Raw genomic sequence first — 25,040 nt, 5'->3', positions numbered from 1 at the left:
AATGGATTGGGTTCTACTATTTTGCATGTTATTTTTTTAATTTTGAGACATCATCGTTCTATGATATCCAGACTGGTCTCAAATCCTAAATTCCAGTGATCCTCTCACCTCAGCTTCCTGAGTAGCTGAGACTACATATGTGCACCACCACATAAGGCTATTTTATTTTTAATAAACTTTATTATAAAACAGGCATGATGATGCATACCTGTAATCCCAGTACTTAGAAGGCTGAGAAAGGAGAATCACAGGTTCAAAGACAGCCTCAGCAAGTAGTGAGACTCTCGTCAACCTAGTGAGACCCTGTTTTAAAATAAAAATAAAATAAGGCTTGGGGAATAGCTTGGAGGTAGAATGTCCCTGGGTTCCTTTCCCAGTACTACACAAAAAATAGACTTTATTAGTTTAGAGCAGTTTAGTTTCACACCAAAATCAAGTGCAAATTAAAATATTTCCTATGTATACCCTACCCTCACACATTCATAGCCTCCACCATTATCAACATTCCCCCACCAGGCTGGTACACTTGTTAAACTGAAATAATACCAACACATGGTTATGATTTATTTTATTTTTTTTTTTTTGCGGGTCTGGGGATGGAACCCAGAGGCATTTGACCTCCGAGCTATACCCCCAGCCCTATTTTTTATTCTTTATTTTGAAACAGAATCTCACTGAATTGCAAAGGGCCTCACTGAGTAGCTGAGGCTGTCTTCGAATGACGGTCTTCTGGTCTCAGCCTTCCAAATGCTGGGATTATAAACATGGGCCACCACGCCCGGCTTACATGGTTATGATTTAGAGTCTATAGTTTACATTAAGATTCATTCCTGGTGTACATCTTATGGGTTTAGATAAATGTACAATAATATGTAACTACAATTATAATATCATACAGAATAGTTTCACTGCTCTAAAATCCTGTGTCCACCTATTCATCCTTCCTCTTCCCCAACCCATAGCAACTACTGATCTGTTTACTATCTTCATAGCTTTCCCTTTTCCAGATTGTCATATAGTTAGAACTATGTACACGTTACAGATTGGCAGCAGCTGCTTCTTCTTCTCTCCCTCCCTTTCTTCTTTCCTTTCTCTCCTTTTTCCTCTTTCCCCTCCACCTCCTCTTGCTCCTCCCTCCTTCCTCTTCTTTTGACTCTTCCTTGCTGGGGATCCCCCCAAGGTCCCTCACAGCCTAAGCATATGCTCTTCTTCCATTGACCCATTTCCCCTAAACCTCTCAGATTGTTTTCTATTACTGAATAACATACATTTACGTTTCCTTCGTGTCTTTTCAGGGATCCGTAGCTTGTGTATTTGTAAACTGAATAATAGTCCATTGTCTGGATGTACTACTTTATTTATCCATTCACCTACTCAACATCATCTTGGCTGCTTCCAAGTTTTGCCAATTGTAAATAGAACTGATAGAAACATTCATGTGCCGGTTACGTGTGAGTATAATTTTTCAATTCTCTTTGTGTAAAAATACCGAGAAGCGTGACTGCTGGATCATGTGGCAATAATAATTTAGTTTTATAAGAAACTACCAAACTGTTTTCAAAGTGCCTATAATCTTTGCCCAGCCATGAATAAGTGCTTCTGTTGCTCTATATCCTCACCAGCTCGTGTCTTAGTGTGCTGGATTTTGGCCATTCTAGTAAGAGCAGAGTGGTATCTCATTGCCATTTTCACTTGCATTTCCCTCACAACATACGATGTTGAGCATCTTTTATATTTTTATTCACCATCTGTATGTCTTTTTCAGTGGGGTGTCTATAAGGTCTTTGGCTGATTTTGTTTTGTTTTGTAGTACTAGGGATTGAACCCAGGGGTGTTCTACCTCTCAACTATATCCCCAGTCCTATTTATTTTTAATTTGAAACAGGGTCCTGTGAAATTAGAGCATACTGGCTTTGAACCTGCAATCCTGTCTCAGCCTCCCAAGTACTGCCAAGTACTGAGAATACATCATCATGCTCAGTTTGGCTAATGTGTGTGTGTGTGTGTGTGTGTGTGTGTGTGTGTGTGTGTGTTACTGAGAATTGAACCCAGGGGAATTTTACCTCTGAACTACACCCCCAGTCCTATTTTGTTTTTATTTTGAAACAGGGTCTCACTAGGTTGATAAGAGTCTTACTACTTGCTGAAACTGTCCTTGAACGTGTGTTCCTCCTATCTCAGCCTCTCAAGTATTAGGATTATATACATATGACACTATGCCTGGCTTTTGGTTGATTTTTTAATCAGGTTGTTTTGGGGTGTTTTTTAATTGAGTTTTAAGAGTTTTTGGTATATTTGGGGTAACATTCCTTTCTTTGATGTGTTTTACAAATATTTTCTGCCGGCCTATACAATGCCTATAAGATAAGATGAAGCACGGTGAATAATGTACGCACTGTGATGTGGTGTCAGGCTATTACTTTTTATTCTTTTGTTGTTGGTGTTTTGGTGCTGGGGATTGATTCTCAAACAGCAGAAATTTTAAATTTTATTGAAGTCCAGCCTTGTCAGTTCTTTCTTCCCTGGATTGGTGTTTGGTATTGTATCTAAAGTCAGCTCCAAATCTCAGGTCATCTACATGTTTGCCTGTATTATCATCCAGGGGTTGTATATTTAAATCTGTGATCTATTTTGAGTTCATTTTTGTAAAGGATATAAGATCTGTGACTAGATTCTTTTCTTTCTTTCTTTCTTTCTTTCTTTCTTTTTTTTTTTTTTTTTTTGCGTGTGGGTGTCCAGTTGTTCCAACACCATTTGTTGAAAAGACTGTTTTGCAGGATGTGGTGGTATATGCCTGTAATCTCAGAATTTGAAACCAGCCTTAGCAATTTAGCAAACCCCTCAGCAACTTAGTGAGACCCTGTATCAAAATTAAAAAAAAAATGCCAGGCGTGGTGGCGCATGCTTGTAATCCCCGCGCTTGGGAGGCAGAGACAGGAGGATCGCGCAGGTTCGAAGCCAGCCGTGCTGGCTTAGGAGACCCTGTTTCCAAAAATAAAATAGGTCTGGGAGTGTAGTCCGGAGATAGACGGGCTTCCAGGAACCCCAGTACCACCAAAATATAAATAAATAAATAAATAAATTAATTAATTAAAATGGCTGGGGGTTTAGTTCAGATGTATAATGTCCCTGGGTTAAATGCCCAGTATAAAAAAACCACACACACAAAAAAATCTTAACAGGGTGTGGTGAAGCATGCTTGTAATCCCAGCATTTGGGAGGCAGACAGAAGGATCAGGGTTCGCAGACAGCCTCAGCTACTTAGCGAGGACCTTCACGACTCAGTGAGACCCTGCTTCAAAAATAAAGAATAAAAAATAAGGCTGGGGGTGTAGCTTATAGAATGTGCGTGGGTTTTATCCTCAGTAACACACACACACACACACACACACACACACACACACACACAAAGGACTAAAATAATAGGCCTAGGGGTTTAGCTCAGAGGTACAATGCTCCTAAGGTTCCATCCCCAGTACTGCAAAAAATAAAATAAAATAAATAAATAAAATAGAGAATATGCTGACCAAAGAGCTTATTACTGACTATGTGGTTCATCAGCAAGAGTTTAGTCATGTAAGGCAGAGGGATGCATGTTTGTAATCCCACTACTTGGGAGGCTGAGACAGGAGGATTGCAGGTTTGCAGCCAGCCTCAGCAACTTGTGAGGCCCTCTGCAACTTAGTGAGAACCTGTTTCAAAATAAAGAATAAAAAGCTGGATGTGGTGGCACACACTTGTAATCCCAGTACTTGAGAGGCTGAGACAGGAGGATCACAGGTTTGAGGACAGTTTCAGTAGGTAATAAGACTCTCATCCACTTAGTGAGAGGCTCTTTCCAAATAAAAAAATAAAATTGGGCTGGAGGTATAGCTCAGAAGTAGAATGCCTCTGGATTCAATCCCCAGTGCCACAAAAATGAAATAAAATAAAAAATAAATAATCAGGCTGGAGGTAGAAGCCCCTGGGTTCAATCCCTAGTAACACACACACACACACACACACACACACACACACACACGCACACAGAGTTTGGTCATAATAAAGAAAGATAGTATGATTAAAGAGATTGCGGGGCGTGGTGGCGCACGCTTGTAATCTCTGCGCTTGGGAGGCGGAGACAGGAGGATCGCGCAGGTTCGGAGCCAGCCGCGTGCGCTGGCTTAGGAGACCCTGTTTCCAAAATGAAAATGTAAAAATAGGTCTGGGAGTATAGCCCGGAGGTAGAAGAGCTTCCAGGAACCCCAGTACCACCAAAAAAAAAAAAAAGACATTTAGTAATGTCATTCAGAATACTTAGTATTCATGTTAAATGAAGGCAATAATGTATCCATCACAGGTTTTAAAGGGAATATTAAAATCTTACCATAGCCTGTATATGATTTATCAAAAAACTGCATTTTCCGCTAAATTTTACACTTTAGGCATTCATCTATTCATTCATGTATGTTATGGTGCTGGGGACTGAATCCAGGGCCATTTTATCTCTGAGCTACATGTATCCTAGCCCTATTTTATTTCTTATTTGGAAATAGGGTCTTCCTAGGTTGCTGAGAGTCTTGCTAAGTTGCTAAGGCTGGTTTTGAACCTGTGATCCTCCTGTCTCAGCCTTTCAAGTACTGGGATTACAGGTGTGTGCCACCAAGCCTGGCTTTTGTATTTAGAATGTAGTATCCTTATGAGGAGAATTGGTTGTATGCCAAACACTATGCCCATTTGAATAAGAACAAATAAAAGATAGCCCTTGAAATTAAACATCTTTGGTAGGAGAAGTAGATGGAACTACAACTAATTATGAGACAAAGTAATAAGTGCTATAATAAAGGCATTATGACACAGCCACAGAAACATTGAAACAAGTATGGTGCAGCTAAGGACAGGGTTCAATTAGAGAAGGTTTCACAGAGATGACCTATGAGTTAGACACGAGTAGGATTCCACACGGTATAAAAGAGGCCAGGCATGCAGGCAGAAGACCCAGCGTTAACAAAAGTGCTTACTGCCCGAAACCCACAGCAAATGTGTGGATCATAAATTGTCTAGTGAGGCTGGGTGTGGTGGTGTATGTCTGTAATCCCAGTACTTGGGAGGCTGAGATGGGAGGGTCACAGGTTCAAGGACAGCCTCAGCAAATAGTGAGACTTTCATCTGCCTAGTGAGACCCTATTTCAAAATAAAAATCAAATAGGGCAGGGGTGAAGGTTGGAGGTAGAATTTCCCTGCTGTTCAATCCCCAGTAAAACACACACACACACATACACACACACACACACACACACACACACACACACACACACACACATTATCCAGTCTATGCAAAATCAGAAAAAAAGGCCAGGCTAGGCTAGAACAATTCTGGAATACCAGGTTAAGAAAAAGTTTAAACTGAGTGTGGCAGCTCATGCGTGAAATCTCAATACTAGGAGGCTGAGACAGGAGGATTGAAGGTTAGAGGCCAGCCTGGGCAATTTAGGGAGACTCTGTTTCAAAATATAAGTTAATTAATTAATAGGGTCAGGGTTGTAGTTTGGAGGTAGAATACCGCTGGGTTCAATCCCCAGTACCATAAAAGAAAAGAAGAAGAGGAGGAAGAAGAAGAAAAGTTTAAACTTGATATTATAGGCCAGCAAAAGACTTTTAAAGCAGGAATACACTTAATCAGATATTATAGAAGGGGAGAAAAGACTCTTCTAGCAGTGCAGAGAGTGGTGTGAAGTGGGGAAAGGCTCGTGAGAGGGGGACAGGTACAATGATCTTGGCAAGGGACTGAGATAGGAGAGTAGCTTTAAGAATGAAAAGTTAAGCCGGGCGTGGTGGCGCACATTTGTAATCCCAGCATTTGGGAGGCAGATACCTGAGGATCGGTTTGAGGACAGCCTCAGCTACTACTTAGTGAGGCCCTTTGCAACTCTGTGAGACCCTGTTTCAAAATAAAGAGTAAAAAATAGGGCTGGGGGTGTAGCTTGGAGGTAGAATGACCCTGGGTTCCATCCCCAGTATTGAAAAAGAAAAAAAAAAAAAGAAAAGAAAGAAAGAAAAAAGAGAAAAAGAATGCAAATTTAGATACTTAGAAGTGGAATTGAAGCCAGATATGGCACACACCTGTAATCCTAGAACTTGGGAGGCTGAGACAGGAGGATCACAGGGTCAAGGCCAATCTCGGAAACTCAGCAAGACCCTGCTTCAAAACAAAAAGTACAAATAAAAAGGACTGGAGGATATAACTCAAAGGTAGAATGTGACTGGATTCAATCCTCAGCACCAAATAAATAAATAAATGGGAAATACACTGGTTCTTTTAAATGTTTCTTGAGATGTGCACTTGTGTCAGATCTACCAAAAGTAGAAAGTGTTTTTATGCATGAGTATCTGATAACTATCAAAAGAGACTCTTTCCAAATCATAAGTTTGTCATGAGCTAATCTAAGTCGCTATAACAGACCTGCTACTAGAAGAAAAACCCAGATCTTGAGATGTGTACAAGTGAAGAGCTAAAGCTTACTTGTAGACTGAGACAGGAGAGTTACAGATGCAAGGACAGCTTTAGCAGGTAGTGCGACTCATCAACCTAGTGAGACTCAAAATAAAAGTAAAACAAGCCTGGGGGTAGCTCAGAGGCAGAATGCCTCAGGCTTCAATACCCAGTACAAAAAAAAAAAAAAAAAAAAAAGCCCAGTTGTGGTGGTGTATACCTGTAATTCTAGGAGTGAGAGGCTGAGACAAGAGGATTACAGGTTCAAAGCCAACCTGTGGTAACTTATATCCTATTTCAAAATAAAAGGACTGGTAGTGCAGCTCAATGGTAAAAATGCCCCTGGGTTCAATCCCCAGCACCAGGAAAGAAAGAAAGAAAGAAAGAAAGAAAGAAAGAAAGAAAGAAAGAAAGAAAGAAAGAAAGAAAGAAAGAAAGAAAGGAAGGAAGGAAGGAAGGAAGGAAGAAAAAGGGGGAGGAAGGAAGGAAGGGAGGGAAAAAACAAGAAGGGGGAGAAAAATAATCACCTGTTAAGTATGTACTAGATAAGAGATGCTGTATCAGATGCTTTCACAGATGTTGCTTCATTGAGATACAATACATGGGGAAATCCTATGCGCTGTGAAGGGACTAGAAAACACAATCAAAGACTAACAGTAGCCAGGCGTGGTGGCGCACGCTCTTAATCCCTGCGCTTGGGAGGCTGAGACAGGAGGATCCCACAGGTTCTAAGCAAGCCTCGGCTACTTAGTGAGGCCTCAGCAACTTAGTGAGACCCTGTTTCCAAATAAAGTATAAAATAGGTCTGGGAGTATAGCCCAGAGGTAGAAAGACTCTGGGTTCTACCCCAGTACCACCACCAAAAAAAAAAAAAAAGACTAACAGTAGGGTGTCAGATTATGAGAACAACTTTTCCATTCTCCATAAATATAATGTAGTTGTATTGACTTTATTTTTTATGGTACTGGAGATTGAGCCCAGGGGCATTCTACCTCTGAGCCTCACTCACCTTCAGCCCTATTTTATTCTTTATTTTGAAATAGGGTCTCCACGAGTTATGTAGGGCCTCACTAAGTAGTTGAGGCTGGTTGCAAAACTGGAATTCTCCTGTCTCAGCTTCCCAAGTACTGGGATTATAAGCATGTGCCACCATACCCAGCTTATATTAACTTTATAATACAGATTCTGACTAAAGATTAAAGTGAATTTCTGAGTTAAAACTCACTCACTCAACCAGGTGTAGGGGCACATGCTTGTAATCCCAGTACTTACAGGAGGATTGAAGGTTCTCAGACAGCCTCAGCAACTTAGTGAACCCTTCTACAACTTAGTGAGACCCTGTTTCAAAATAAAATAGGGTTAGAACTGTAGCTTAGAGGTCCAACCCCCTGAGTTCAATCCCCAGGATCAAAAATAAATTTTAAAAAATGAGTAAATAATTAAATACGATTGGAGGTTGAGCTTGGAGGTAGAATGCCCATAGGTTCAATCCCTTGTTTCAAAAACAAAAACCTATACACTGAATAGTTAAGTTAAAAAAAGTAAATGTAATATTTTTTTGTGTGTGTGGTACTGGGGTTCCTGGAAGCCCTTCTACCTCCGGGCTACACTCCCAGACCTATTTTATATTTTTGAAACAGGGTCTCTTACGCCAGCATGGCTGGCTTCGAACCTGCGCGATCCTCCTGTCTCCGCCTCCCAAGCGCGGGGATTACAAGCGTGCGCCACCACGCCCGGCTAAATGTAATAATTTTAAATATATATAATATGTAACCACATAACTATAATATCAGAAGAAAAGTGTGAAGGAAACTTCAAAATGATAAGGATTTACAGATTGGTTAAATAAGAACAGAAATTATTAAGAAGGTTGTAAGTCATTCTCTCTCTAAATTATAAACTACCAAGATGTTTTGTGTGTGTGGCCTACATAACTATAAAATATGCTAAAAGTCCTCATTTATGTAAAAACTTTTAGAAATCTGCCCATCTGTTCCATATTTTTCTGTGTTCATGGTGTTTTCCTTCTTTTAGGAATGTTCAATACTCATATATTTATTTAAATAATACTTCTTATTCCTTTAGGGTTTTTCAAAGATAACGGGTAGTTTTTTATTTGTTTTTATTTTTGTAAATGAAGTATATCATTTCAGGCCATTGGGTTCAAGCAATCTAAATTCCCAATTAATTTCTTCCAAATACACATCTTTAGCTTTCCTTTTGTTCACAAGTAAAACCATAACCTAAATACTTCCACTAAAACTTCAGGGGGAAAGTTCTGTTCAAAAACCTAGATATTACATTCCTTTGTTGAAGCTAAATATAGTCCTCTCAAGATGACATACATTTTGACAATGATCAGCCGTACATGTCAAATCTTCAAAAATAGCACAGATCCATTTTGAGGTGAGCAGGAAAAATTGTTACTCACTACATTTAAATTGAAAATGGATTCAAAATTTAAAATCTTCTATTAAAACTAGATTACATTAATAACTATAATGAGGAAAACATTTTTTTTAAATTGTTGTTGTAAATCGGGCATGGTGATGAACGCCTGTAATCCCAGCCCTTGGGAGGCTGAGCTAGGAAGATCATAGGTTCAAGGACAGCCTCAGCAAGTAGTGAGACTCTCATCAACCGAGTGAGACCTGTTTTTTTTTTTTTTTTTTAAACTAAAAAAGACCTGGGGATATACCCTGGATTCAATCTCCAGTCACACACACACACACACACACACACACACACACACACACTTGTTGTGTTTGCTTAGGGCTCTTTGAATTGCTGCAGGTAAAATACGGAATTACAGGAATGTTTTTATTATTTGTCAGAAGCATAAGTCAAAATATAAAATACCTTCAGAAATGGGTACTTATAGCAGTGAGAAAGAAGAATCTTAAACCAGCTACACTGGATAATCAAAGTTAACTTATACAAAATTTAACTTTCCTTAGAAAGCCTTTTCCTTCATTTATCATTTTTTCTTCCCAATATCCCAAAATACAAAATAATTTCAGAGACATGTGTATTTCAAATTTCTTCATGGTAGACATTAAACCTGTAAAAAGGTAACGTGGGAGGGATTATGATGTTTCTCTCAATAATGTGTGACTAAGATTATATAAATACTTGAGAGTATTTAATCACACTGCCCGAGACATAGTTAGTGGTGACGGAAGGCCAGTGGGCCCTCATGAACCCATTAACAAAATTTAGCTGATGAATGAGGTTCCCATCACTTTGGTCAGGGAACTCATTTCTGACTTATTATGGCTTACTTTCCCCCCCACCTGCCTCTTTCCCAAGGACAGACATTTTGTGAGGACTTCGCCTTATGCTATTTTTACCTTGTTATCTATCTCCCTCCACTCTGTGTCCACAGTGTAACCCGTAGTAAATATAAAACAAGTATCTCGAAGTCACTGTAATAACGTAACCGCTCCGTTTTCCCCACAAATGCCAATAATAATATGTCTTCAGCCGTTGTAGACGTTTACAAAGACAGTCGGTGTTTCCAAAAGGCATATAGACAAGGGACCTCTCAAGACGTGACTACATTCTTTACTTCAACTTTCCATCCCTAGTTTCTCAACTTCCAGCATCCCACCTCGGGCAGAATCTCAAAAAAAAAAAAAAAAATGCAGTTTGGAGATGATATGATAGGTTGTTAAATTATCTTCACTCCCCAGCCTCCACCGGGATCGATCAGGAATGCTTTCTTAAAAATAATGGGCACTGCCGGCGGGGACCAAGGCGCAGCGAAGGGACAGGCGCCCACTCGGCTCACGGAGGGCTCCTTCGCTGCAGGACTGGAGAAAACACCCCAAATCAACCGACCAAGCGCAGGCGGTCAGCAGCAAAGGACCAAGCGAGCAAATCGCCACCGGGAGCCCAGGCGGGTCATGCGGAGACCGTCAGGCCGCCGGGCCCGGAGCCCGTGACAGCCGAGGGAGCCCGGCGCTCCGGGACTGCGGCGAGCGGGGCCGGCCGAGCGCCCCCAGCCCCGCCGGGGCGCGACCCCGCGGTCTTCGCTGCGATTCCTGCCACCCCGGGCCGCCTTACCTGGTGGAGCTGGCGACCAGCGGAGGTCCTGGCTGCGCCAAGCCTGCGCGCGTCCTGCGCCCGGCCGTGGGTGGGGGTCTGCAGTTGTGCCCGCGGCCACCGCTGCTTCAGCCGCCGGGAGCCCTCTGGCTGCCGCCGCCGTCGCCTCCAGCAGCAAGTTTCCATAAAAGTCCTGGTGCGCAGCCTGTTCCCGCATTCCAGACGGGCCCAGAGCCGGCTGCAGCTGTTCCAAAACACAGGCCAGTCCCCCACCCCCACCGCCGCCGTATCACCCCGGGTCTGGGAGAAAGGCAGGCAAGGGGGCGGTGGCTGCCAACTTTCCGCCAAAACTTGCCAGTTGCCCGGCCCTAGGCGCCCGAGATGACCCCCAACTTTGGGCCTGCCTCTACCTCCCGCAGGGCCCAGAGGCTGCCTCCCCCGTGGGAAGGAGTGATGCTGGACCCGCCACCTCCAGGCTGCCTCTCTGCCCCTCGGATGTTGGCCCCTGGGCTGCTTCTGCCAGCTCCTCTATCTGTCCTACTTTCCAATCAAAAAGCCAAGCTACTACATTACCTTCATTCGCAACATTAACCCTCATTCTTGCCAGATTTTCTTTATTAGAATGTGGCCCAGCAATCAGGGGGCATCATCTTTTCATTGCTCCTTTTTTCTTTCCTTTTTTTTTGGGGGGGGGTACTTTGAACCCAGGGGTGTTCTACCTCTGAGTTACACCTTCAGCACTTTTTATTTTTTGGTTTGGTAAAGGGTCTTGCTAGGTTGCTGAGAGTCTTGCTAAATTTCTGAGGCTAGCCTTGAACCTGTGATCTTGCTGTCTCAGTCTCCCAAGTACTGGGCTTAGAGGCCAACACCACCAATGCCTAGCTGCCCCCTTTTCTTAAACTCTGTTCTGTTTTAATTTAGCTTTTGCTTTGGGTACTGTGTATTGAGCCCAGATGCATTCTACCTAGGAGCTACACATCACAAGCCCTTTTTATTTTTTTATTTATTTGTTTATTCATTTATTTATGGTACTGGAGATTGGACGGAGGAACATTTACCTCTGAGTGAGCCCCCCACCCTTTTTATTTTGAAGCAGAGTCTTGCTAAATTGCTGAGGCTGAGCTGGAATCTGCCATCTTGACTCAGCCTCCCACTTGCTGGGATTAGAGATGTGTGTCACCATGCCCTAGTGCAGCTTGCTTCTTAAACTCTGGTCTTTAGTGTGGCATGGTGGCTAAAACCTGTAATCCCAGTATTTGGGAGGCTGAGACAGGAAGTTTTCAGGTTGGAAGACAACCTTAGCAATTTAGCAAGACTCTCAACAACTTAGAGACCCTGCTTCAAAACAAAAAATAAAAAGGGCTGGGGGTGGAACATGGAGGTTAATACCGCTCAGTTCAATCCCCGGTACCACAAAACAAACAAACAACAACAACCAAAAAAAAAAAAAAAATTTGGTTTTTAACTCCCAGAAGAGTTGTTGTTAAATGGAGGAGGAAGAATTAATTGTAGGCAAATTGTCTTTAAACTTTCATAAAGGCATCTGTGGGTTTTAGGTACTCACAAACCATTTTCAACTTGGATCACTAGCCTAAGAATTAAATTCATCAGACACTATTAAAGCTTTAAATGTATATCCAGATGAGCCCCCCACCACCACCCGTGAGGAGACATCTACAATTCTTTACTGATTTTCAAAATGAAAAAAATCGGTTAGGTGTGGGTGGCTCACATCTGTAATACCAGGACCTGAAAGGCTGAGACAAGATGATCACAGGTTCCAGGACAGCCTTAGCAATTTAGTGAGGACCTCAGTAACTTAGTGACAAATAAAAACTAAAAAGGGCTAGGGGTTTAACTTCAAGATAGAATGCCCCTGCATTCAATCTCCAGTACAAAAACAAATAAACAAACAAAAATCAAACTGGCATCCAGACAGATAAACCTGGGACAAAAGTAACCACTTCCAACTTCCAACTTCAGTCCCTGGGCAGAAAGCAGTGTTCAAGTTATTTTTCTGGGTGTTTAAAAGTCACTGGGAGCCGGGCATGGTGGTGCACGCTTGTAATCCCCGCGCTTGGGAGGCTGAGACAGGAGGATCACACAGGTTCGAAGCCAGCCTCAGCTACTTAGGCTCTCTGCAACTTAGTGAGACCCTGTTTCCAAATAAAATATAAAAAAGGTCTAGGAGTATAGCCTGGAGGTAGAAAGCCTCTGGGTTCCACCCCCAGTACCACCAACCAACCAATCAATAAATAAATAAATAAATAAATGTCACTGGGAGTGGGGGGAGGTGTAGCTCCAAGGTATAGTGTTTGCCCAGTGTGTACAATGCCCTGGGTTCAATCTTCAGTACCACACACATGTATACAAGTTTTTTGCTCATAAATATAACTTTTCTTCTCCATCCCAAAACTGTTTACTTGAAGTGGAAATTCTTTAAAGACTGGTAAGCTGTTTGTTCCTCTAAATTGGTAGAATATTTCAAGACTTTAATAAGATAGTGATGGGTGTTTGGGAGGATCCAGATTGCCCCTGTGCTCCCTCAGCACCCCACCCTGGCCTTCTGTTGTTCCTGGAAATCTCCCTGGTCATTCTGGCTGCAGAGCCTTTGTACTTTCCCTTTGCATGACATACTGTTTCCCGAACTCTTCACCAAACTTCAACATATCCTTGGAGCTCCACTTAAATGTTGCTTCTTCAGATAAGCCTTCCTTGTACCCCAGCCTACATCTAGCTGGGCAGGTAATCCCAGCACTTGGGAGGCTGAGACAGGAGGATTGCAGGTTTCAGGCCACCCTCAGCAACTTAGTGAGCCCTCATTTCAAAGTAATATGACTTTTTTGCCCGGCGTGGTGGCACACGCTTGTAATCCCCGCGCTTGGGAGGCAGAGACAGGAGGATTGCACAGGTTCGAAGCCAACCTCGCTGTCTTAAGAGACCCTATTTCCAAATAAATATATAAAATAGGTCTGGGAGTGTAGCGCAGAGGTAGAAGGGTTTCCAGGAACCCCAGTACCACACACACACACACAAAAAGTAATATGATTTGTTTTAAAAAGGGCTGGGGCTTAGCGCACAGATAGAATGTCTCTGAGTTCAACTCTCAGCACCAAACAAAACAAAACAAAAATTGTATGTATAAAATAGGTGTTCATTTCACGCTTTTCCTCACTATATGTATCAACTTATAACTATATACTTACTGTGATTTAAGGTAGAAGCTTTTAAATTTTGTACTTCTACCCAATAGATTCACTAGATTAAGCAAAGCTCTCCATTCTCTCTATAAAATATTGAGAACTGCTCACAGCATGCAAAGCCTACTTATTCTCCACCAGTTCCTCACTTATTCACCGATGATACAATAGGAAATAAATAAATAAAACCCACCCTCATGGAACATGCATTTTAGTGGAAGAAGGCAGATGAGGAAATAAACTAGGTAGTTCTTAGTAATACACAACATGGAGAAAACCAGAACAGGGAAGTAAGGAATATGAGGGATGAGCTGAGCGGATATTATCATCTTAGGTAAGTGACCAGAGAAAGCCTCCTGTGAGCAAGTCTTGAGGGAAGTTAGGTAGTATGTTTGTCCAGTTTTCATTACTGTAACAAAATACCTGAGGCCAAATAGCATTATAAAGAAATTAAGTTTATTTATCTTACAGTTCTGGAGGTTCCAGGCCATGCTGCTGGCATCTACTGGTCCCTGGTGAGGATTTATGGCAGATGAAATCACAATGGCATAGAGTTTGTGCGAGAGATTAAACATGAAGACAGGAAGCCAGAGTGTGAGGAGAAGCCTGTATTACCTCCCAGGAGCCCCTACCTCTTAAAGGCTTCCCTGTCTCTTATCACCACCACACTGAGGACAAAGCTCCCAACACATTAACTTTTTTCTTTTTTTGGTAATGGGGATTGAACCCAGAGGCATACTACCTCTGAGTTATACCCCCAGCCCTTTTAATTTTTTTTTTTTTTAATTTTGAAGCAGGGTCACATTATGTTGGTGAAGCTGGGCTTTAACCTCCAATCCTTCTGCCTCAGCCTCCTCAGTATTACACATGTGTGCCTCCACACCAGCCCAACACATTGTGTGTGTGTGTGGGAGGGGTACTGGGGTTGGAACCCAGGAGCATTCTACCTCTGACTGCACCCACAGCACTATTTTGTTTTGAAATGGGGTCTCACTAAAATGCTGAGGCTGGTCTTGAACCTGTAATCTTCTTGTCTCAGCCTTCCAAGTACTAGAATTACAGGTATGTATCACCACACCTAGCGTACATGTAGACTCATTGCATGTGTGTGTGTGTGTGTGTGTGTGTGTGTGGCGCTGGGCATGGAACCCAGAGGCTTTCTACCTTCAGGCTACACTCTCAGACCTATTTTATATTTTAATTGGAAACAGGGTCTCATTAAGCTGCTAAGAGCCTCACTAAGTAGCTGAGGATGGCTTTGAACCTGCACGATCCTCCTGTCTCAGTCTCCCAAGCGCTGGGATTACAAGCGTGCTCCACCACGCCCGGCTACACATAGACTTTTTTTTTTTTTTTTTTTTGGTGGTTCCTGGAAGCCCTTCTACCTCCGGGCTACACTCCCAGACCTATTTTATATTTTTTTATTTGGAAACAGGGTCCCTTAAGCCAGTGTAGTTGGCTTCGAACCTGCACAATCCTCCTGTCTTTGCCTCCCAAGCACGGGGATTACAAGCGTGCACCACCAGCCCGGCTACACATAGACTTTTGAATGTGACAAACCATATTCAAACCATAGCAAGCAGTAAGCTATGTAAAATTTGGAGATGCAGTTCTGGAGAAAGTGGTCCAAGGAGGAATACAAAGTCACATAGAAGGATCCTACCAGACACCTTCTAGGAAGGAGGAGCTGGCATGGGCAGAACTGAGTATACTGGGTGAGGTGGGGCAGAGGAGAGGCTGTGCAGGACCCTCTTCATAAACACTGGAAGGACTTCAGTGTGTACTCTAAGATGGTGGCCATTGTGGATTTTGAACAAAGTAGCGACGTGACGTTCATTCTATCTGAAGTGCTGCTAATCTGAGCCAGGGAGGAAGAAGGGAGCCCAATTACAAGGCTTTCACAAGAATCAGAACAAGAGGAAGCAACAGGAGTGATCACAGACCAAGGCAATCTTTGTGAAGTAGTGAGAGGTGCCCAACATGTTATTTTCCTTGGCACGGTTTTTGGTAGAACTGGAAGGATTTGGTAGTACACTGAACGTGAGGTGTGAAGAAAAGAGTCTTTGACCTCTGAACAGGAAGAGTGGCGTCATTTTCTCAGATGGGAAGATGACTGTTGGCAGAGGTGGTCAAGAGTTCAGTTTCCACATGCTGAGTTTGAGATCACAAGAAATCTAAGATCTGCCAGTTTGTATAAATATTCCTGGTATATTTATCATGTATCAGCAGGATTTGTTCTTAATCTTGACCATATCAGTTGTATTTTTTTTTTCATGGTGATGGGATTTACATTCAGGGCCTCAAGCATGCTACACAAGTTCTCTAGCACTGAGCACACCTAGGCCCCTCTGAAATGATGTAAACATAGTCGGGCGTGGCTGCACATGCTTGTAATCCCAGTACTTGGGAGGCTGAGACAGGAGGATTGCAGATTCGAAACCAGCCTCAGTAACTAGTGAGGCCCTCCACAACTTAGTGAAACCCTGTTTCAAAATAAAGAATAAAAATTAGAGCTAGGGGTGTAGCTCAGAGATAGGATGCCCCTGGATTCAATCCCCCGTACCACAAAAAAAAAAAAAAAAGAAAGAAAGAAAGAAAAAGAAAAAGAGAACAACAACAACAACAAAAATAAAGAATGAGAAATAGGGCTGGGGATGTAGCTCAGAGGTAGAATGACCCTGGTTTGCATCCCCAGTACTGCAAAAAAAAAAAAAAAAAAAAAAAGTAAAAGAGGAAGTGATAGGGTTTTTTGTTTTTTATATTTGGGATCGAACTCAAGGGCATTCTATTTTTGAACTGCATCCTCAGCCCTTATTTATTTTTTAAAAATTTTCAAATAGGGTCTAGCAAAGTTGGCGAAGGTTTCACTGAGTTGCTGAGGCTGGTCATGAACCTGCAATCCTATTGTCTCAGCTTCGGAAGTACTAGAATGGCACGCATGAACCATGTCCAGAAAGGTTATAGTTTTTATGAAAACTAAGTTTAATGCTTTGAAAATTCTTGATAAAAATAAATAGTTTACAAAAGTTATCATGAAGCTAGGTGTGCAAATGTAAAAGATTGGGTGCAAACTTATAAAAACCTATGAAAAGTGTACACTCATTGCTTTTCATAATATCCACTACATTTTTTCTCCTTTAAAAGTAAAGGACTACATTATGTTGTGAGACTATAATGTGCCAATAAAAGCATATAAAAATAAAAATAAAAGGGATTTAAAATCCCAGATGATGACTTAAAGGTACAGCTTACATAACAAAGATATCTTGAAATACCTAGTGAATCCACACTCTACCTCAAAGTCCTGAGTCTAAATCAAAAGAATGGCCAGGGAATGTACACTTACTCATTTAAAATTAAAATATCCACATTATCTATGTAGAATTTATTATGATTCTCTGTTGTGGTGTCCAAGCAGCCAAAAGAGCCCAAAAGACCCCCCCTGGTATTCATTCCGTGTTGTCGTCTCCCTTACTGTGTATGATCCATAGAATATGGCAGGCGTGATGCCGCTTTGAGTCTAGGTTGTAAAAGGTCTGTCTTTTGATTTGCTTTTTCTTGGATTCCTCATACTGGGGAAAGCCAGGAACCATGTCTTAAAGACATGCAGGAAGCCCTTGTCAAGAGGTCCAATTGGTAAGGAACAAAAAGTCTCATGCCAACAGCCAGCATATGAGTGAACAAATCTGGAAAGCAAATCTTCCAGCCTCAGCCTGTTTTGTGTTGCTATCACAGGATACCTGACACTGGGTACAAAATATATATATATATATGTGTGTGTGTGTGTGTGTGTGTGTGTGTGTGTGTGGTACTGGGGGTGGAACCCAGGGGCTTTTCTACCTCCGGGCTATACTCCTAGACCTATTTTATGTTTTATTTGGAATCAGGGTCTCACTAAATTGCTGACAGCCTCACTAAGTAGCTGAGGCTGGCTTTGAACCTGTGCGATCCTCCTGTCTCAGCCTCCCAAGCGCGGGAATTACAGTCGTTTGCCACCATGTCCAGCTGGAAAAGGCTATGTTTGGGTTACAACTCTGGTAGCGGGAGGGTGCAGACAGTAGGCAGCAGCATCCAGCGAGGGCCTCCTGGCTGCCGTCCAGCATGGTGGAGAAGCAGAAAGGGAACCATGTGTGGAAGGGCATGGAAGCAAGGGAGGAGGTTTTACAAACCTGGTTTTGAGGGAGCTAATCTACTCCTTCAGGATCTGGCTCACTCCTGCAAGACAGCATTAATCCATTCATGAAGACGACATCCCTATGACCTGATTACCTTCCTCTGTGTCTTGCTGCTGTGTGTGTGTGTGTGTGTGTGTGTGTGTGTGTGTGTGTGTGTGTGTGTGTGTGTATGGTACTGGGGATTAAACCCAGGGGCACTTTATTCTTTTATTTGGAAACAAGGCACAAGGTCTCACTAAGTGGCTGAGGCTGGATGTGAACTTGCAATCCTCTTGTCTCAGCCTCTCAAGTACTGGAATTATAAACATGTGCCACCAAGCCTGGCTATGTCTCACATCTTTAAGGTCTATTACACCTCAACACTATTACACTGGGACCAAACTTCCAACACATGAGCTTCCGAGGGACAAACCATATCCAAACCAGAGTATAGACCCTAATCCAGCCTTCAGGTGATTACAGCCTTGGGAGAGACCCTAAGAATAGCCAGACAAGCCATTCCTGATTCAACCCTCCCACCCAGAAAAAAACATGTGTCTTAGTGTTGTTCCCAACTGCTACATTTTGGGATAATTTATTATTCAGTGATAGATAGAGTCAGGCACAGTGGTGCATGCCTGTATTCCCAGCTACTTAGGAGGCTGAGGCAGGACTACTTGAGCCCAGTAGTTTGTGACCAGTCTGGAAAATAGAGACCCTATCTAAAACACACACACACACACACACACACACACACACACACACACACTTTTTTAAACCTACTTTATTATCCAACTTCTACCACATTAAGTACTTCATCCTTTTTAAGGTCCCCAGGACCATTCTCTCACCGAGTATTATTAAATAGATATTAGCAAAGCTCTGAAAGTTGTGTCTTTCAATTGCTTTCAGATGTTAAAGTGCTCCTCTATATTCAAGTACTGTGGTATGCTTTCAAACATAGCAAATCATCAAAGTTCTGTAATTTCCTAAATATAACTGTACTTTATGAAAGGCTCCTGTGCCACAGACAAGTTCAAGGCAAATGTTGAGGCGATATTTGATGTATCAGTTGCTTCTCTGTGGCTTTTAAGTGAAGAATAAAAAGTATCATAGAAGGAGGGTTTGCTTTTTTTCTTTTCTGGACTGAGAAACAGCCTTGCCCTGTCCAGATGATGAAGGATACTATAGAATTTTCACTGTTTAGATAAAGCCAAAGAGCCCCAGCAGACCAAAGAACATATGCAGCCTGATCAAAGGCATCAACGGCAGAGGAGAGCAGAGATCAAGGGAATAGAGTGGCAGGGTAAAGACTCAGAGAGGACAGGGAACGCGAAGAATTATTGCAGAAAAAAACTCAGCCAAAAGCGGCCCAAGAACAGCAAGGAAAACAGTAGGTAAATAAAGTGTGTTTATAAAGATATCTGGCAAAGCCACACAAGCAGTGTAATAATAGGACACCCAGATGCTTCCAGAGAAGCACTTTATACATACATAAGAATTCAGAGATGTCTAAAGTATAAAAGGCTAAGTTCAGATAGTAGGACCAAAGAGAATGCAAGAGACAAAGAATATGTCAGAAATGATGCAGAAAACAGAAAATGAGAGATGTCCATTGAGGTCCCTTCCACTCCAGTCCTACAGGGATTGGAAAAGACAACTCAGGTTTGTATAACTTGCCTATCAAATAATAGACCAGTTTATGTGTTTAATTTTAAATATTTAAAATAGGGGCTGGGGTGCAGCTCCGTGGTAGAGTGCTTGCCTGGCCTGTGAGGCCTTTCCCGGGTTTGATCCCGGGGGAAAAAAAAAAAAGACCTCCACATATGTGCACTCCCCCAACACACACACAAAGGAGAAGAAAAAATAGAAAAAGGGAAAATGCAAATAGAACTACATATTTACTATTTTTTTTTTGTGTGTGTGTGTGGGTCTGGGAATGGAACCCAGGGGCATTCGACCTCTGAGCTACACCCCCTGCCCTATTTTTTATTCTTTATTTTGAAACAGGGTCTCATTAAGTAGCCTCACTAAGTAGCTGAGGCTGTCCGTGAACCATGATCCTCGGGTTTCAGCCTCCCAAATGCTGGAATTATAAGCGTGTGCCACCACGCCCAGCTATATTTACTTATTCTTTTAAGCCCATTTATTAGCTGGGCATGGTGGTCCATGCTTGTAATTCCTGTACGTGGGAGGCTGAGACAGGAGGGTTGCAGGTTTGTGGCCAGCCTCAGCTACTTAGTGAGGCTCTCTGCAACTTAGTGAGACTTTCATCAACCCAGCAAAACCCTGTTTCAAAATAAAATAGGAATGGGTGTGTAGCTCAGAGGTAGAATGTTCCTAGTTTCAATTCCCAGTACCATAAAATAAAACATTTATTAAATGGCCAAAACTTACACTATTCGATTGTACCTGTTTCTGCCATCTGTTGCTAATAGTGTTCACGCAGCATCCTTTTCCTTGGCTAAAGGTATTTAAACCCTTACCAAGAAGTGATGGGAAAGGAGGGTCAAGGCCTGTCTAAAGAAAAACACATACATATGTATACATCAATTTGAAAAACTTCTTTTAGGCTTGATGGAATGATTCATCCAATAAATAAAGTTAACATATTTTATGGTCAATTTCAATGCTTCTGCTGTTCTCTCTATGCCTGTGTGCATGGTCTTACCTAGACTAAAAGCTCTCATAACTATGAGACAATTGTGACCTCCCAATTACATATAAATACATGAATACCTATCAGGCATTACATCAGATACACCTATAAGCCGTTACTCAGGAGGCTGAGGCCGGAGAATCACAAGTTTGAGGCCAGCCTGGGCAACTTAGTGAGACAGTCTCAAAATAAAAAAATAATAACTAAAAAGGGCTGGGAGTGTGTAGCTCAGTGGTCAAGTGCTTGCCTAGCACGCATAAGACCATATATTACACAAAAAAGCAATAAAGGCAATAAATTACCAAGATGTACCATCACTTTCTTTATTTGGCAGTAATAGAAATACATCCATGTTACAGTGTTTATTTTGGCTAAAGAGCCAGTGATATTTATTTTTTTCTGCTACTATAGTGTTTTACACAAATGAATGAGTTCAGGCCATACATTTAAGAAATAGATACATTCACTAATATCTGCCAAGTGAAGCTAAAACATGGTTGTTCTAAAACTAAAAGAAACAATAATATAAAATAATCATTAGCAACAAGGTAAGAATGTCCTATTTTCATTTATCACAGAGAATATAAATTCTTAAATGTCACATACATATTCTTAACCTGATTGATGCAATGGAAAACAAAAGATTTGAATTAAGCCTCTTTTAATCACTTTGAAATTTATATCCCAATTAATTTTGGAATGCACATTCACTTTAAAATAAAAGCAAATATGTTATAAACATAATTTAAAAGTTCTGATTATGAACGGTCACAGAGAAGTACATTAAACATTACTTTGGTATTTATGTCTCCTAAGTTTAAGGGGATGATAAACTAAGAGTTATTTTATAATAGCAAATTATTACTCCTTAGGAAATAAGAATATGTTACATCTTAAAACAAAAAAAAATAAATGCTTTTTATAGTTAATAAATGAATTAATAGGATCATGCTAAATGGATACAAATAATGAATACTACTTTATGGTGAAAGGAAAGTTCTTTGGAGACAATTATAATAGTATAGAAAATTTAGTTTATTCTTAAAAAGAGTTTCATTTTGACATATTAAATGTCAAAAGTAACATGTTAACAAATTAGTATATTGTTAACTTTTGGGAAGAAATGATTACCTCATTCATTGAAAAAAAGTAAGAAACCAAAATAGAAAATTAAAAAAAACAAGAAATAGTATATCTAAATTACCTGAACATTTATCTTTTTTCTTCCAGAAGAGAGGAGGAAAAAGCTATTTTCTCAGGAGCTACTAATCCAAGGCCCTCTTATAAGTTAAACACGGAAGTAGATATTAAGTCTCCGGATGGGAATGGCAATTTTCTGATAAAACAGCCATAAGTAAGTTTACAGGGTTTTATCTTCAAAGGCTCTGGACTAGTTATTTATTTTTAATTTTAAAGCATTGCTTTTGCTCTTTAATCCAGTTTTAAGGCAAATGAAAACTGGTATATGTCATAAGTACCCTTCTGCAGTCAGAAATATTCTTTGTAGAAAGATATTTCCTTCACTTCCAATAAAGAGGGTTTCCCTACCCTTATTTCCCTGAAATTCTATTTGGATACTCTTATCCCTTTTGTCAAAGGCCACAAAGAAAGAAAATTGGTAATGTTCCAGCTACGGAACTGACCAGAATCTAATCAAACCAACCTCTTGAAGATGGGCAAAAAAATTCTTAGTTGAAATACTAAAGAGAAAAGAAAACAAAATCAAACTCCTTCTAGAAGGCCATTCATCTTATCTGATTAAATAAATTCCCCCGAGTTATCTTATACAGTAGCAGCATTATTAAAATAGTGCAATTCTTCAAAAATGACTTCAAATAGTATCCTTCCTTAAACCAAAAGGTGATTAAGCTTATTCATAGCTTTGTTTGTGAGACCACAGCATAAACCATCCAGACCTCAAATGAATAACATTTCGAAGTAACACATGGAAGCAGTAACTGTCTTGCCTTCAAGGTAGTGGGAATGTGGATTCAAGCACACACGCACGTGTGCATCAGTCAAGGCCAGTGATACCTCTACAACAAGGTAAAATATCTAATATTAAATAAAAAGTAAAGCATTTCTTAGTGGGATTTTTCATTTTGGTACTTCTAATAATACTCCCCTATCAGTAAGAATTATGAATAAGCAACTATTAAATTAAAAAAATCTATTTAAGAAAAGTCAAGGAGCTATATACTCAAAAACAGAGTACTATTTCATATGTTTAATGTTCGATATCGTACATGCAAAATCACATCAAGATTCTGAATTTTATATTTTGTAATTAATTTACATAATTGTGGCACATACACACATTTATGGTCTTGAAAATTATGTTTTTTAAAAAAAACTCTAAATTTTCTATTCATTAATCTAAAACTAGGCACTTTAATCTAAAAGTGCATCTTTTAAAAATGCACTTTAGATCCTTCTGTGTAACTCATTCCTAAAATGAATATAGCCCATTTCGGGAGCAAAATCAACAAATCTAACCCCTTAATACACTGAGTCAGCCACTCAAACAAGTGGTATATGGTTTAGAAACAAAATTAATTCAACTCTGAAAGTATCTCATATACTCTGAAGAAGAACCTCACTCATAAGAACAACCCCTTGTCCATATATTTATTATAAAGGACACAAAATATACTTTCATGTCATTAAAAATATTTTTATCTATATAAGAGGAGGGAAAACAAAAAGACTTCTTTATAATCTCATAAAGATTCAGCCAGGGGCTGGGGCTGTAGCTCACTGGTAGAGATCTTATCTAGCATGCTTGAGACCCTGGCTGTGATCCCTGGTACCACAAAAATAAAAAATAAAAAAATAAAAAAGTGGCACATGACAATAATCTCAGCCACTTGGGAGGCTGAGACAGGAAGATCACAAGTTTAAGGCCAATCCTGGCAATTTAGTGAGACACTGTCTCAAATAAATAAATAAATAAATAATTTTAAAAGGCTGCAAATTATAGCTCAGTGGTAGAGGCCCCTGGGTTCAATCTCTAAACTAAGGGGAGACAGGAACAGTCACTCAGATTCAAAGTAGGACAAATTCCTACTGTGTTGAGACTTCTGTGGGAAAGATGAAAAGGTCTTTCTGGTTTTTTTTTTTTTGTGTGTGTGTGTATGTGTGTAAGGAGAAATTATTTTACTGTATCAAGTAAACTACCTTCAGCTATTGGGAGCCAGTCTCAAAATTATATTCAAAAAAGAGTAAATTAATTGCTTTCCTCAGTAAGTAAATGTTATCTTTTAAATCAATATTCATTCAAAAGAAAAAATGTTCTAAACTATAAAAGAAAGTACATCAGCTTATTATAATTTATAGATACAATAGTAACATATTTTGGAAACATAATCTTTTTTCTAGTACTGGGGATTGAATTTAGGGGCTATATGCCCTGCCCTTTTTATTTTTTATTTCAAAACAGTTTCTCATTAAGTTGCTGATGGCTGGCCTCAAATCTGCATTCCTCTTGTCTCAGCTTCCTAAGCACTGGGATTACAGGCGTGTGCCACCAAACTTGGCTGTAAACTATAGTTATTCTAATGTAAAGTTGTAAGTTGTAAAATTCTCAGTGTCAATTCATCTAAATGTTTTATAACAATACCCAGTGCTTATAATTTTTGATTCAAATACATAAGCAAATGTACAAGCAATAAGCAGTACATATTAAACACCACGACTGCCTAAATTTAATCAAACAAATGAGTAACTTTACAGTTAAAAATACATTTTCAGGCAAAGTTAAATACATTGACATTAAGAATAGTACATTCTCATACAAGTGTGGGCCATAAAGATCTTGGCTAAGATGTAAGTTTTCAAGGTACAAAGTACAAAAACTGAGCTTTTAAGAATTATACTGGACATTTCTAACAGCTTGAAGACAACATATCAGTGAATTCCCAAGGACTGGCTTCAATTTAAGCAGTATTCCTACAAAATACGCAACATTTTGCAACCTAAATTACACCTAGATTATTAAACGCCTCTCTGGATAAACTGCCCCTGGATTCAATGACAAAATTTCTGTATAAGTACAGTACAGTCACTCATTCTTTACTAGATTTTCTTCCATTTCCCTGAGTCCACATCCACCAATTCTGTTGATTTTGTAATATATGTTACAAAATCAATAGTTACTGTAAGATTTTGATAGCATGCTCAGATTGTATGATTCTTATGATACTTATTGCACTTTGGCTTCCAGCAGCCCACTGGACAGAACCTGACTGTGATTGCTTATACAACTACTGGTGTGCCTCAGGGCATCTCCTCCAAGATAGGCCATTAAAAGTTCTGTGCGGCGGATGAGTAACTGCATGAGGTCTTCTGCCAAAGTGTCTATACTTGAATAGCGCACCTTCTCAAAGTCAAAAATGTCTTTGAGAAAGAAAAGAACTTGATTCTGCAAAACGAACACAAATGAGCATTTGTTAGACCAAAAGTATATGAAATATAAGAGTTACTAATACTGCAGTGAGTATTGAGTCAGGAGC

General features: G+C 40.4%; 1 protein-coding gene across 3 annotated transcripts in view; it reads right to left on the bottom strand.

Annotated features, from left to right (window-relative positions):
* Window positions 1–24,730: 24,730 nt before the first annotated feature.
* Window positions 24,731–25,040, bottom strand: part of MIGA1 (mitoguardin 1) — a gene marked incomplete at both ends in the record, with an annotated part of 50,904 nt that continues 50,594 nt past the window's right edge. For all 3 annotated transcript variants that reach the window (XM_080693383.1, XM_080693384.1, XM_080693385.1), the window contains one exon: window positions 24,731–24,949. In XM_080693383.1, coding sequence (XP_080549509.1) covers window positions 24,731–24,949 — 219 coding nt within the window. The remainder of the gene's footprint in view (window positions 24,950–25,040) is intronic.

This window comes from Muscardinus avellanarius, assembly GCF_963383645.1.
Source record: "Muscardinus avellanarius genome assembly, chromosome: 3".
Lineage (NCBI taxonomy): Eukaryota > Metazoa > Chordata > Mammalia > Rodentia > Gliridae > Muscardinus > Muscardinus avellanarius.
This window is presented reverse-complemented; position numbering and strand designations above follow the sequence as displayed.